Source organism: Chlamydotis macqueenii, chromosome 5 (genome assembly GCF_036417535.1).
Source record: "Chlamydotis macqueenii isolate bChlMac1 chromosome 5, bChlMac1.mat, whole genome shotgun sequence".
NCBI classification, from domain to species: Eukaryota; Metazoa; Chordata; class Aves; order Otidiformes; family Otididae; genus Chlamydotis; species Chlamydotis macqueenii.
Window position 1 is genome coordinate 45,870,134 of NC_141560.1, and position 12,514 is coordinate 45,882,647.

At 51.3% G+C, this 12,514-nt stretch overlaps 1 protein-coding gene across 1 annotated transcript; it reads right to left on the reverse strand.

Moving 5' to 3' along the window:
* Nucleotides 1–2,248: 2,248 nt before the first annotated feature.
* On the reverse strand, nucleotides 2,249–3,365 carry C5H11orf96 (chromosome 5 C11orf96 homolog). Its single transcript, XM_086749003.1, has one exon. It carries the CDS (start codon nucleotides 3,009–3,011, stop codon nucleotides 2,637–2,639), a length of 375 nt encoding a protein of 124 aa, XP_086605129.1. The 5' UTR covers nucleotides 3,012–3,365; the 3' UTR covers nucleotides 2,249–2,636.
* Nucleotides 3,366–12,514: the final 9,149 nt, after the last annotated feature.

A 12,514-nucleotide genomic window follows, 5' to 3' on the forward strand; every position in this document is an offset into this window, starting at 1 on the left:
CTGGCTTTTCACCCTTTTGCCTTGGTCGTAACTGTTTGGAAGCTAAACACTAACCTATCTTTAGCACTGGCATCTCCCATGTTATTCACTTCGAGATGGAGCAGAAAAATGTTAACAAAGAACAATTGAAGAAAAACTTATTTATTCAGCCTAACCACCGGAACATGGCTTTTTCTCAAATATTGTGCTACAACAGATTCCCAAACCCTCTTTGTCCTCTGTTAACATCCACATTTGTCTCCTGAAACAGAAATGGACATATGGATATTTTCCCCCTTCCAGGAAGCCGGTACCCGACGCTCTGCTGCTGGCTGGCACAGCACGGCCTCATGTGCCTCCTGCCTGGTGGCAGCACAGCTGCACACTAAAGCGGGGATGGGAAGGGTGACGGTAAATGGCCTGCTATTAATCCCAGCTGCTAAACAGAAACAACAAGCCGGGAAGAGGATCATGCGCTCACAAGCCTCTTGGAGCTACCACACATTTTGTGTATCACAGGGATTTGTACCAGAGCTGAAAGCAAAGCAAGACTGAGAAGTAGTCTGAAACCTGCAGCATGGGGAGGATGCCATGCACCCTCTGGACATCTTACAGAGCTCATTAGCCTGCTGTGTACATTGTGGAACATTTAGGCACATGGCTATAGAGTTCCCACACCCTTTACAAACTGAAAACACCCAGGATTTTAACAGTGTTAGGAATTTGTTGAGGAAAATTAGCCCAGCTGCTGGTAACTGATTGTTTCTTACCGAGTCTGGTTTGCCTGGCTGAAAGCTGCTCTGGAGGTCAAGTTGTTTTGCTTTGTACGTAGATGTTGTGTACGTATGTACTGCGCCTACACAGAAAGCAGCCACCGGGCTCTAATGGGAAAGGGAGACAAGCTGTTTCACAGCCTGCAATATGGAGGGCAGGTGGGGTGGTTGAAATGTTTTGGGTTTTTTTGTTTGTTTGTTTGTTTTTGATTTTGTTTTTTTTTTTCACTAGGAGGTCGAGGCAGAGCCCAGGCGTGTTTCCTGACCTGCTGAATTGCATGCACGACCCTCTCCTGGTGCTGGAGGTCAGCCGGCTCTCCTACCACAAGGGAGTTCTTCCAACTCTTCCTGTGCTTAGAAAAGTTGGCAAAGGACCTGTCCAAAACCAAGCCCCCTTGCCCTCCTGATTTTCCTCAGCTTTAAGCTGGAGAGAGACAGGCTTCTGTTGCGCCTGGATTGAGCCAGGAGCCACCAGCGGGCTTCCTCACGCAGCTCATCACTGCACTTCAGTGCCCAGAGGGTGCACGTCCGTGGCTGCCAGCCCTAACCAGGCACCCTGCTCTCCATCTGCACCACCATCATCTTCTTCCTCTGCCCCAGCCCTTAGCTCCCCCAACGAGCTCACAGCATGCTGTTTATTCCTACCCATCAGTATGATCGCACTTCAAGCCAGGACTTAAGAAAAGCTGTAACTCTCCAGAACATCTTACCACAGAAATGTTAGAGTCTCCAGCTCACTATCAGCCAGTTCCTAATAACTGGAAGGTTTCAGCTGCATGAAGCTTGCCTTGACGCAAGATGCTCCTGTGGGATTACGCTATTAACACAGGCGTATTTCAAGAGGATGGAGAAAATACAGGGAAAAAATTCCCAGTCCAGGAATTCCCTCTTCCTTCTGTAGGGATTTTCAGACGCACCTCGGCACATACACCGCAGACAGATAAAATCTTACAAAGTCTTACACGTGCCTGCACACACACAGAGAAGTTACCCCAGGTAACTTCAGTCCTGCACCACACCAAAATGCCTTTGCTTTTCAACTCCAGGAAAAGCACATCCACACAGTACCACCGGCTCTAGTAAATGAAACGGCATTAAATCCAATTATGAAACATGTCTGCAGCATGAAACAATTTACGGGTTAGAAGGGGAGAAGAGATAAAAACAACTTGGATGAAAACAGAAAGTATATACGCACTTTTGTGAAGGCACGAGGCTTGCCCTGTTATAAACACTCCTTAAACATCAATTCAGGATAACGTGAAGACCTCAAACAAGCCAATAAAGTTGTCTAAAATCAGTCTAACTTGGGTCTTGTTTCATTAGCGCATATCTGGCAGCACGGACCGCAAAATCTCTCCGAGCAGCATCCCTGAGGAAAGCGTTCCTGCCTCTGCAGCAGCTGTCGACAGCCTTTAAATCCCTTTCGCCTTCAAGGGGGCAAAGGAACCTGAAAGGGGACAGTCAGACTCCTGAAATAAGGACAGTCCGATATGTACTGTGCAAATATATCTGATTTTATTACTCTTTTATGGAAATAATAACAGACATTCAGGTAGAAACATATTAAATTAATGCAGTCAACGGTTTAAATGCAAAAATAAATATAAAGTCCAGCAGCTCAACGCATCTAAAACAGCTCATTTCTTCTAACGAATAGAAAAGATTTTTTTTGTTTGTTTTTGTCTTTTAAACGGAGAGTTTCATACAATCAAATAGAAACGAAGGTACAAGCGCTTTCTTAGAAAACATCCCGTCCCGGCTGCCCGCCCCGGGCGAGCGGCTCCCTGCAGCCCAGTCCGTGCGGCCGCCGCCGGGCCGGGTCCCCCCGAGCCGGGCCGGGTCCGGTCCCTCCGGGTCCCCCCGGACCGGGCCCCGCCGCCCTCAGAGGGCCGAGTCCGAGTCGCTGGAGTCGAGGCTGTTGCGCAGGCGGCAGCTGCCGAGCCGGTCCCGGTCCCGGTCCCGCTGGAGGCTGAGGTTCTGGGTGCTCCGCCGCAGGCACTCCAGCGACTGCAGGAAGGACTTCTTGGCCTTCTCCTCCTCCATGGGGGACACCCCCTCCTCCTCCACCTCCTGGATCTCGTCGAAAGTCACCGGCTGCGTCTTGAAGCGCGACTGCCGCGGCCGCCGCAGCTTGCCCTTGGGGGCCTTGGCGGGGCGGGCGGGCGGCGGGAACTCCTCGGCCACGCAGACGAAGTGGGGCATCACCGCCTGGTAGCTGGAGCAGACGCCCATCAACTCGGCCGGCTTGGCGGCCATCCTGCCGCCGGCGGTGGCGGCAGCGGCAGCGCCCGCCGCGGGGGCCGGGGCCGGCGGAGCGGGGCGCGACGCTTCGGCCGTGCCGGGTGCCGAGGGTCCGGCGGGCAGCGGCGGCCGGGCAGGGACGGGCCCTGCGGAGTGGAGCTGCGCGGAGAAGTGCGGTGCGGAGCGGTGCGGTGCGGTGCTGCCCGGGGAGGCGCGGTACGGAGCGGTGCTGCCCGGGGAGGCGCGGTACGGAGCGGTGCGGTGCGGTGCGGAGCGCAGCTCTTCCCGCCGCGGAGAGTCGCGGTGCCGTTTGCAGCCCTTCCCGCCTGCCTCAGCTGAGCCGCGGCTCCCGTTGCCGCCGCCGGCGCCCGGCCGCGGTTATATACCCCGGTGCCGTTATATAGCCCGGCGCTGCCCCCGCGGGAGCATGCTCAGACGGCGGCGGAGCCCGCTCGCAGGCGGCCGGGCGCTTCCCTTCCGCCTGACGTCGCCGCCCCCCCGCCGCGGCCCCCGGGGAGCCGGGGGGGGTGGGCCGGCCCCGGGCCGGTGGGATCCTGGCTGCTGCCTCTGCGGAGGCTTCGCGCTCGGCCCCGCCGCCCCTGCCCGGCCCCCTCGGCCCAGGGCCGGCCCGGGGGGCCCAGGGGGGCGGCGGGCGCGTTGCCGAGGCCTCGCTGCTTCCCGGAGAACCGCAGCGGCGGTTCGGCTTTCAGCATCTCACCTCGCCGCTTTTTCACCGATACCACGATTTCGGCGGCTGTAGAACAGCACCGACAGACCTGCCGCCTCGGCTTTCGGCAGGGATCGCTGCCGCCAGAGTAACACACACGTGGTTAAAGGAAACCCCGAGGCAGCCCAGATCTGATTTGGGGTGAAACACACTAACGCTACAGTGACCCAGATTTAAACTCCAGAGATCCCAAGAGACCGTCTCAGACGAGGAACCACCGCCAACAGAGGGTTAAATCAGGACTCAAGGCACTGGGATCTGCTTCCCGCACGTAAACAGTGTGAATCCAGTTTTTTCCTCTTAAAAGAGGTTCTAAAATTTTCCATTCCCTTGTGGGCTCTGTAATACTTGGCTATGATGCACAACCAGACCCTCAGACAAAAAAAAAAAAAAAAAAAAAAAGGCATACAAGTGTTACTGAACTGAAAAAAAAGCTTGCAAATTAGTGACGGCTGGGACCACGCTTTAAAGCTGTGCGTGCCACAGAGGCTCAGTGATGGAAAAACCCAAGAGCCTAAGAAAAACATACGATAGGAATAGGAAAGGAGCTAGAAGAAAGTGGAGTAGAAAAGCACGAGGGAGGAAGAGCCCAAAATGGTTTGTCTGTCCCCTCTTCAGGGCTAATGTTAGACTGTTCCCCGTATACAGACGTTCTCCCGTATAGCTTCACCCACTCAAGAGGATATTTTTGAAGCCTGGTTAGGAACCGGGAAGGAAGCAGAGGCTTAGCAACGGCATTGGGAATCCTGCTCTGTGCCTGCAAGGGGACAGAGACAGCAGGCTCGGGGCCCCTGAGGCTTGCCGAGCAGTCAGGACCCCCGTGCTTGGCCTTCACACGTGACAGGACCCCCGTGCTTGGCCTTCACACGTGGCACGGCGGCGCAGCGTGGAGGTTGCCACGGCACCTCCGGCACCAGCTGGTAAATCGGTCCACAGAGATCTGTGTGCTTACCCCTGGGTCCTGCGCCCCAGCTGGCACATCTGCAGCCAGCTCGGGTTTACTGCATTTTGCCCTAAAAGATGATCTTTGTGCAGAGGTAGACAAGTGCTCTGAGAAAAACCAGCAGCTTGCATGCAGCACGCGCGTCCTGTGCCATAGTCCGGCGCACAGAAAGGGACTTCTTTTTGCAAGTTCATAATCAGAAAATCTCAGCTTTGTCTTTCGGCAAGACTCGGGACCAATCCATCCTCCTCCTCTCAAACTGCCTTAACAGGGGCAACGTTTCAGGACCTGCACGGGAAACAAACCATTGTTATTCCAGCCCTGTTGCAGTCGGGGTGAAAAAAAACAAGAATACAGCTTTGGGGAGAGGGGACCGGAGTCTCTCGTTAGCGTGTCTCCAGAAGGCTGGCTGTTTTGCCTCTTGCCAGTAAAAAAAAGAAGCATTAAGAGCCTTGGCTTTATGAAGCACCTGGCTGCAATCTCTTGGCTCCTTGGCTCCCCAGGGCAGCTTTAGGGCCAGGCTCGGTTTGAAGCCTTTTTATTGGGAGCTGCAATTAGCTTAATAAGGGAACAATTTTCTCTTTGGTCAAATTGAATCATTCCGGCTTGGAGAAGGGGAGAAGGCTGTGGGTTTTGCTGTTGATTTTAATGGCTAAATTCAGCCTGTAAAGCCCTTACTGCAGTACAACTCCCTCTCCCAGAGACCCATTTACAACAGTCTGTATTCCTGACGACGATTCTGCAGTGCAGCGAGGGCCAAACTGTGTTTCCTCAGCAGAACCCTGCAAGGGGACGAGCCTGCAGAACAGTTGGGAGGACTCCTGGGGCTGAGCGTGTCTGTCCTGCGGAAGCAAGCTGCGGGTTGACATAGGAGCCTTGTCCTAGCAGTGGAGAAAAGCATCTCACATTCGTACGAAGCAAGGTAAATTTAATCTGCTCTAGCAACAGCCTTAACACAAGAGGATCCAAGGCTCTGCAGAAAAAAGGCCCGTTGACTTGATATCTGAAATTCAACACAGGCATCCCCAGTGCAAACTGCCCGTCTGGTTTCGTAGAGAAAGTTCAGTACGAGGGCAAAGTGGTTTTGCTTCGGGTAGAGCGAACATTTAATTCCCTCATAATTCTGATTATAAAATGCTCTGGGAAATTTCAGTGCTAAGTTGGAGCAACATCACCATGGTAATAACCGGGAGGCCTTGAGATTTTGAGACAATTCAGAAAAAAATACCCTGTGACATAATCCCCCAAGTTAGGTCTGCAATGCGCTAATGTAAAAACTATATTTACTCCCGTGGTTTAAATCATGACTTTAATCTCGGTTGCTCCCAATACTGAAATGTGACCTCATGGTATAGATTACAGCAACTCTCTGCCACGTGGATCATCCGAGCGGATTTCTTTCCTGCATAGTGCTGGGCTGAAGTCACACTGTACGCCAGGGCACTACACAGGGGCTGGAGGGGACCTTTACCCAGGGCTGGGAACGTTTCAAGTGCTGCATGTTCTACATAAAATATCCACTTGACAGCTGTGGAAGTTGAAATGCCAGTTTCATAGGAGGAGAAACTGCTAATGCTGCTGAAACAGCACCATGGAAGCTAGTTTATGTCATCAGGTCACCTGTTTAATAATGTGGTTATAGGGAACACACACGCAGCCTATTAATTATTATTCCTCTTGCTGGCTCTCAGATTGAGTGCCACAGAAGGGAAAGGAAAGAACAAGAAGAAGAGTGAGAGATCCACCTCTTCCTGTAGAAAAATAAAGAGAGGCCAGGACTTCCACAGAAGCCACCTGTTGTTAGGAAGTTCCATTGCGGATACCCTGAACACCGTGGTTCATGCCCCGAACCAGAGGGGTACGGTAGCCCAGTCCGTGGCATTGCTGAGGCTTCACTGGTGAGACAGCGGGACAAGCTGCTTCCCAGCAGGATGCCCATCCCCAGCAGGTGGGTTTCAAATCTCTCCTCTCAAAACACGCTCGAGAGTAAAACCTGCCTCTTGCTGCCCTGCCAGGCGGGATTTCCAGTCACACTACTGCCAGCCACCACACAGCGCCTCGTTGCACACATCTCCACTCAGCATTCTGCTCGGTGAATTAATTTCCATGAGGAAATGGGAAGGAGTTGCAGTTCTTTCTCCACTGTAAGTTCACACCCTGAAGCAACCGTTTAAAAAAAAATAATAAAAGCATTCATCTAATTGCAACCTAACAAATACCAGCTTACAAATAGGAAAGGACAAAATAAACAAACACGCAGGCGACACTCCTGAAGGCAGAGGTCAGTCTTCTCATCTTTTTCTCTGCCTGCACACATGCATATTTGATTTAAACTTGAAATTGCACCTTTCTGGTGGGGGAACCTAAGTTACACAACAAGGCCCAGTCGAAACCCAGTCTGAGACTGCTGCCTGGAAAAAAAGCTAACTTTGTTGTTTCTTTCTAGCTGTCACAAAAAAATAGCAGCACCACTGGTTCTAGCCTAGGACTTAAGCAGCCCTTTAACATTTTTTTCCTTTAAAAAAAAAAAAAAAATAATAAAAGCAAAGCCAGCCCCAGCAGCTGAGTGCCTGAGGGTACTCCAACAGTAAGGATCACACCCCCGCATGCTCACAGTCAGCAGCCAACAGAGCAACGCGCAGGCAGCATTTTAAATGCTTGATGTGTCCCTTGAAATATTTTCCTAAAGACAGATCCCTCGCGTTCCCCGGGCCACGCCGAGGGGCATCCTACCTGGCAGCACTCGGGGGCAGCTGCGGGGAGCCCTGTAGCCGGGAGCGGAGGTGAGGGATAAGCACTTCTCCTCTCTGCGGCAGGCGGGTTATCAGCAGGGATTTAGCTGCAGGATCGGAAATCTCCACAGGGGAGAGAAGATCGGGCTTGTTCTGCAGCACACTGTGACTCCAGCCTCCCACACGCTGGGGCTCTTCTTCACACCCCGAGCACTGAGATTTTTGTCCCGTGCAGCATGAGGCGAGGGTGAAGCCTTAGGCAGTAAGGTGTGAGGAAACTCCTGTATGGCACTTAGCGTATCTTGGAGGGTAGATATATTCAGCAAGGCACCAGTGAGTGGCACCGGGAGGCTCCGGTTCCTGCTGAAGTGTTTGCAGGCAGCTTATGAAAAATTATTTCTAGAAACCCCTTCCATGAGGAAGATCTGGCCTTCATACCAGGGAGTTGCTAGGATGGGCAAGTTCTCTGAGGGATGCTGCAAACCGGATGTGTTCAATGCACGAATTACAAGTGTGTGGAAGGATTTTTAAATCTCCTGGGGCAGTCTGCTACAGAAATGGTGCCACCTTGCCACATATTGAGGTTTTAAGATACTTCTCTAGTCAAAACAAATTTTTTAAGAGAAGAAGTTTGTCTCATTTTCATAGAGTCTAAGTCATTTTCATAAGTCTAATAAGTTTGTTTAAAAATTAAATTCATCTAAGTTGGTGATTCCAACTTCTGCTTTTTACAGATAGCTTCATAGCATGATCCTCCATTCTTCAGCCCATCCCTGAAACCTGGCTTCTCCTCTTTCCTGTCCTCCTTGGCACACCCACTACAGTTTTAGCAACACCCATGAGTGCCCAAGCCCACCAGTGCTTACTGGCACAGGAACAGCGTGGTGTTCACCATCCCCACCGGCACCTCTTGCCAGGGAACTGGTCTGGAACAGAGGGAATTTCACTACAGTGTCAGCCATATGAAGTCTGAACATTGTTCCTCCCATTAAGTATAAATATATAATCTTTACAAATATTTATAATATATAAATCGGTGCAATGCTGAATCATTTCTGGGGTGCGATCACACGCAGATGTAAACCTGCCATGGATTTTCACTGCAATGTAAGTCACCGAAACCCACGTTTCAGCTTCCCAGAGGGGCACGTAGAAGAGTGCTGTCACAACTTGGCCAAGGGCAGTCAGGTCAGGCTTGGGCTGCTTGGGGTTTGGTAGGAAGGGTGAGTTAAAATCAGGAACCCCCAGAAGCAGAGGAGCTAGCCGAAGGCAGGAATGTGGTGAAGGTCCAGACAGGAGGGAGCAGGAGCAACAGCAAGGCCTCATGATCTGGTCAAGAGCAGAACCAAGGCTGGAGTACCAAGAGCAAGGGACAGGTTCTGGGGTTGATGACTAGGATGGAAAACTCGGCAGGGGCCTCTATAGCACACTGCCTACAGGGTACGTGGCATTTAGCCCTCTTCAAACCTCACTTCTCCCTGCCAGCCTGTGACGAGATTTGGGAGCAGGTCCACTTCCTTCATGCGCAGCAGCAGCGCTGCAAGGCAAGGATGTCCCCACAGCATGGCTGTAGGTCACAACAAATGCTTGTCAATACTTGTGAGGAGCTCATGGTACCACATGGTCAATACAAAGTATGGGTATTCAAAGCTCCTGCCCCCTCAAATATCTCACTTTCAGTCTTGCCTGCCTTTTTATGAGTTACAATAAATCCAGTAAAGCTTCTGCCCACTGCCGCTGGGACAACATACCAACTAAACTGTTGGAATGCATTAATGCTCCTTACAGAAATGTATTATTTTATTCTCTGTATTGAATTGCTTTAATTGTAAAGTGATAGCTGAAGTGAGAAGTCAGTGTTTCAGCAGCACATCACTGGGTAACAGCAGTTGGCTGTCATCACACCACTAGCAATAAATGTACTAATAAAACTCTTTGTTTTCAAAGACAGCTGCAACATGTTCCCTGGCGGAAACGGCTACATTAAATTCCCCTTGTCCGGCCTGCTGAGCGTCAGAAGGGATGGCAGCTTTTCCAAGCACTGACGTATCAGGACGTGGTGCTGCGAGGATACAAGATAAGAGTGCGATTTAGACAACTGGAGACCAGTGATTGCGGAAAATTCAGCTGTTTGAAGAATGAAACAGTACTTTTAACAAATTAAGAGACTGATTGCTTTGAATAGTCCTGCTGCATTTGGTACAAGTTGCTGCCACTTGGAAGAAAATTCATCTCTAACCTCCCATGGCTTTAACTGGTATTACTGTGTCTGGTTATTACTGTGATACTATCCATTAAGCAGCACAGAAATTAGGATTTCTATTTCAATTATACATTTTTGCAATTAATAAAATGCATGTTGTCTCAGATCCCAAACCTCTTTGCGTGCTGATGAATCCTGGGAGTTTCTGTCCCTCCACACGGTCCGTGCTGAGCTGGTGGCCGGGATGGTGCTGGGGCCGTGCGTGCTGCGCTGCCTCCCGGGCACTGCGTCAGCTGCAGGAGCAGCAAGGTTATTGGCAAGGGAGCGAGGAGAGGAGGATTCCCTGGCTCCTCGTCGGGGAGGCCCAGAGTAACACACAGCTGTCTGAGCACAGGATGCTCATTTTGGTTTCTCCTCTGTACCCAACTGCCAATTTTTGCAAGAGCTGAAGAAATGTAATTATTTCTGTGGCTTTTCTTCTCCTCTCTCAGATTTGGACAGAACTGACCATGAACCTCAAAACTAGCAAGGGAGGGCTGACCAGCATGGCCACGAAGGCTCTGGCTGCTTTGGAGGTCGGACAAAAGGGAAACCTTTCCTGTGTGAGTAGAGATTAAAAATCTTAAGTTGGTGCCACAAACAGAATCTCAGCACTTCTGAAGGACTTTATCTTACACTTCCTTTTGCAGCTAAAACACTGCACAGCATCCAAGTATTTCACCAGAATAAATTTCCTTTTTTCCTCTTTTTTAAAGCCTATTCGTAAGTTATCAAGAAAGAAATCAACTGTAGCCTAGAGATTAAAACAGAAGTTTCTTGACAACGAACTATCAGACTTCAAGTAACCATATCCTGCAGACTGTTGTTTACTCAGTCTCAACACCTCTTCAGGGACTTGAGACAAAAAATACAACTGCATCAGTAAATGAGTGAGTGACACTGGTTCCAGCAACCAAAGCCCTGCCTTGAGGAGGGGATCCAGTATCGTGCTAATGCTGATAAGCAGAAAGAAAAAAAAAGCGTTAACCCCACCCTGTCAGATGAAAGCCCGTAGCACTCAAAGCTGAGGAATGATCTTAGTCACGCCGGAAAGTGATTTTTCTAAGAAAAAATAGATTCACCTTGGTCTCTGCAAGGGAAGTGAAGCCAGGAGTTAACTGATGAGGTGACCAAAGGAAAGACTAAAGTGCTAAATACAGACATCTCAGAGGAAAGGAGCCAACACGCAGGCCATTTTGTTCTACCTGTGGCTGCTGCAGCAGCAAGATGCTGTGTCCTGCGTCCAGCACGCAGCGCCTCGCTCCGTCGCTCTCCTTGCCCAGAGGCCTGGGAGGATTTCCTCACGCTGGCTTCTCAGCCTGTCCCAGAGAAGCAATCTCTTCTCTGGCGCAAGCTGCAAAGGCTTCATTGCCGCTGGGGAAGCGCAGACATTGGCAAATTTTGCCTTACGTGCAGTCTGTCAGACACCCTCCTGCTGAGGCGCTCGCTGCCTCGCCTCCCCTCCCCTCCCCTATGCTGGGGTGGGCACCGGTGCCACATCCTGGCCCTGTGACCCAGGGAGCCTGCAGCCACCCACCGCTTCCCGACAGAAAACACCACCACCGGGCAATTTTAAATCCCTCTTCCCTCACTCCCACTTGCTTCTCCCAAATAATCGAGGAGCCTGTGTCTCATGGCCCCCCCTCCTTTCCAAGCTCCCCCCAGCTATTTCAAGCTGAAGGCATGCCATGCCAGTTGGGCAGGCTGTCCTCTGCTCAGCGCAGTGCAGAAACCTGGCACAAATCTGCCTTCAGAAAGCTGGACGCGGGTCGGGGTGGGGGGTACTGGGAACCATGTATGCTCTGCAGCCTAACAAATGGGGCACGAAACTGGGATTGCAGGTTGTATGTCTAGGCTAGTAGGCCCTCTGGCAAATCACGTCTCTGTTCACTCCTGCTTCATCTTCTGCTCTCTGAATCATAAGCTCTTCAGGGCAAGAAGCCCTCCCACTGCCCTCCCTAACAATGACACGAACCCGATGGCCAGTGACGAGTCACAGCCACGACTCCCCTGTCCCATGCAACGCTGGGGCTCTTTCTAGCCTGGGGCTGCTGCCAAGCAGCCTGTTTTCTCCTCTTCTCTGCTTGAAGACCTCATGGTCAGCCAGCTCACCTCCCACGGTCAGCCACTGCAGGGTTGCACGGCAGCCTGCCCTGGTGCAAGGGCATCGCTGGCAGCACACGCCCAGGGGCAGAGGTAACTCCGTGACAACCTGCAATGTCACCCTACTCTTCAGCATGGGTCTATGTGGTGTCTCCACCATGAGACCAGAGAAAGAAAAAAACCAACATCCTCGTGGGAACAGCAAAACAGTTGCACATGCAGCTATAGGCAGAAACAACTTTCAGTTGAGCATCGTTCTCGATCCTGTGAGCACTGTCTGTATGGATGATCCCCTGGGATGTGAAGATTCTGCTCTAGGCCTTGCTCAGCCAGCAAAATCTCCTGAGTGATTTGAACTTTGGGGAACACAAGCCAAATGACGGAGGCCATGCGATAAGACCTCTTTGTTCCTTATTCTACTGAAAATTCTTCAATATTGTCCCCACTGACAACTAAGGCCTCCTAGCTCTCCTGAGATGAGCCTTCCCAGTGCAAGCCACCAAAGACCTGCCAGCTAACCTGTCAAGGGAGCTTGTAGTAACTCCACAGAGCCACACAGAATAACAATGAGGTAAATCAAACGGGGCGACAGGGGAGAAAGCACACATCCGTTATCTTGCTGAGTGAATGGCCCTCTGGGAAGGGCCAGCCGCTGCTGAGCCCCTCTATAACCCTACAAGTCACTCCCAGGCATGCCAAGAAGAGACAATACCTGCAAGATGTCAGCAGCTGTAAGATGCAGGGAGGACAGGCCAGCAAGCTCCAATTTAA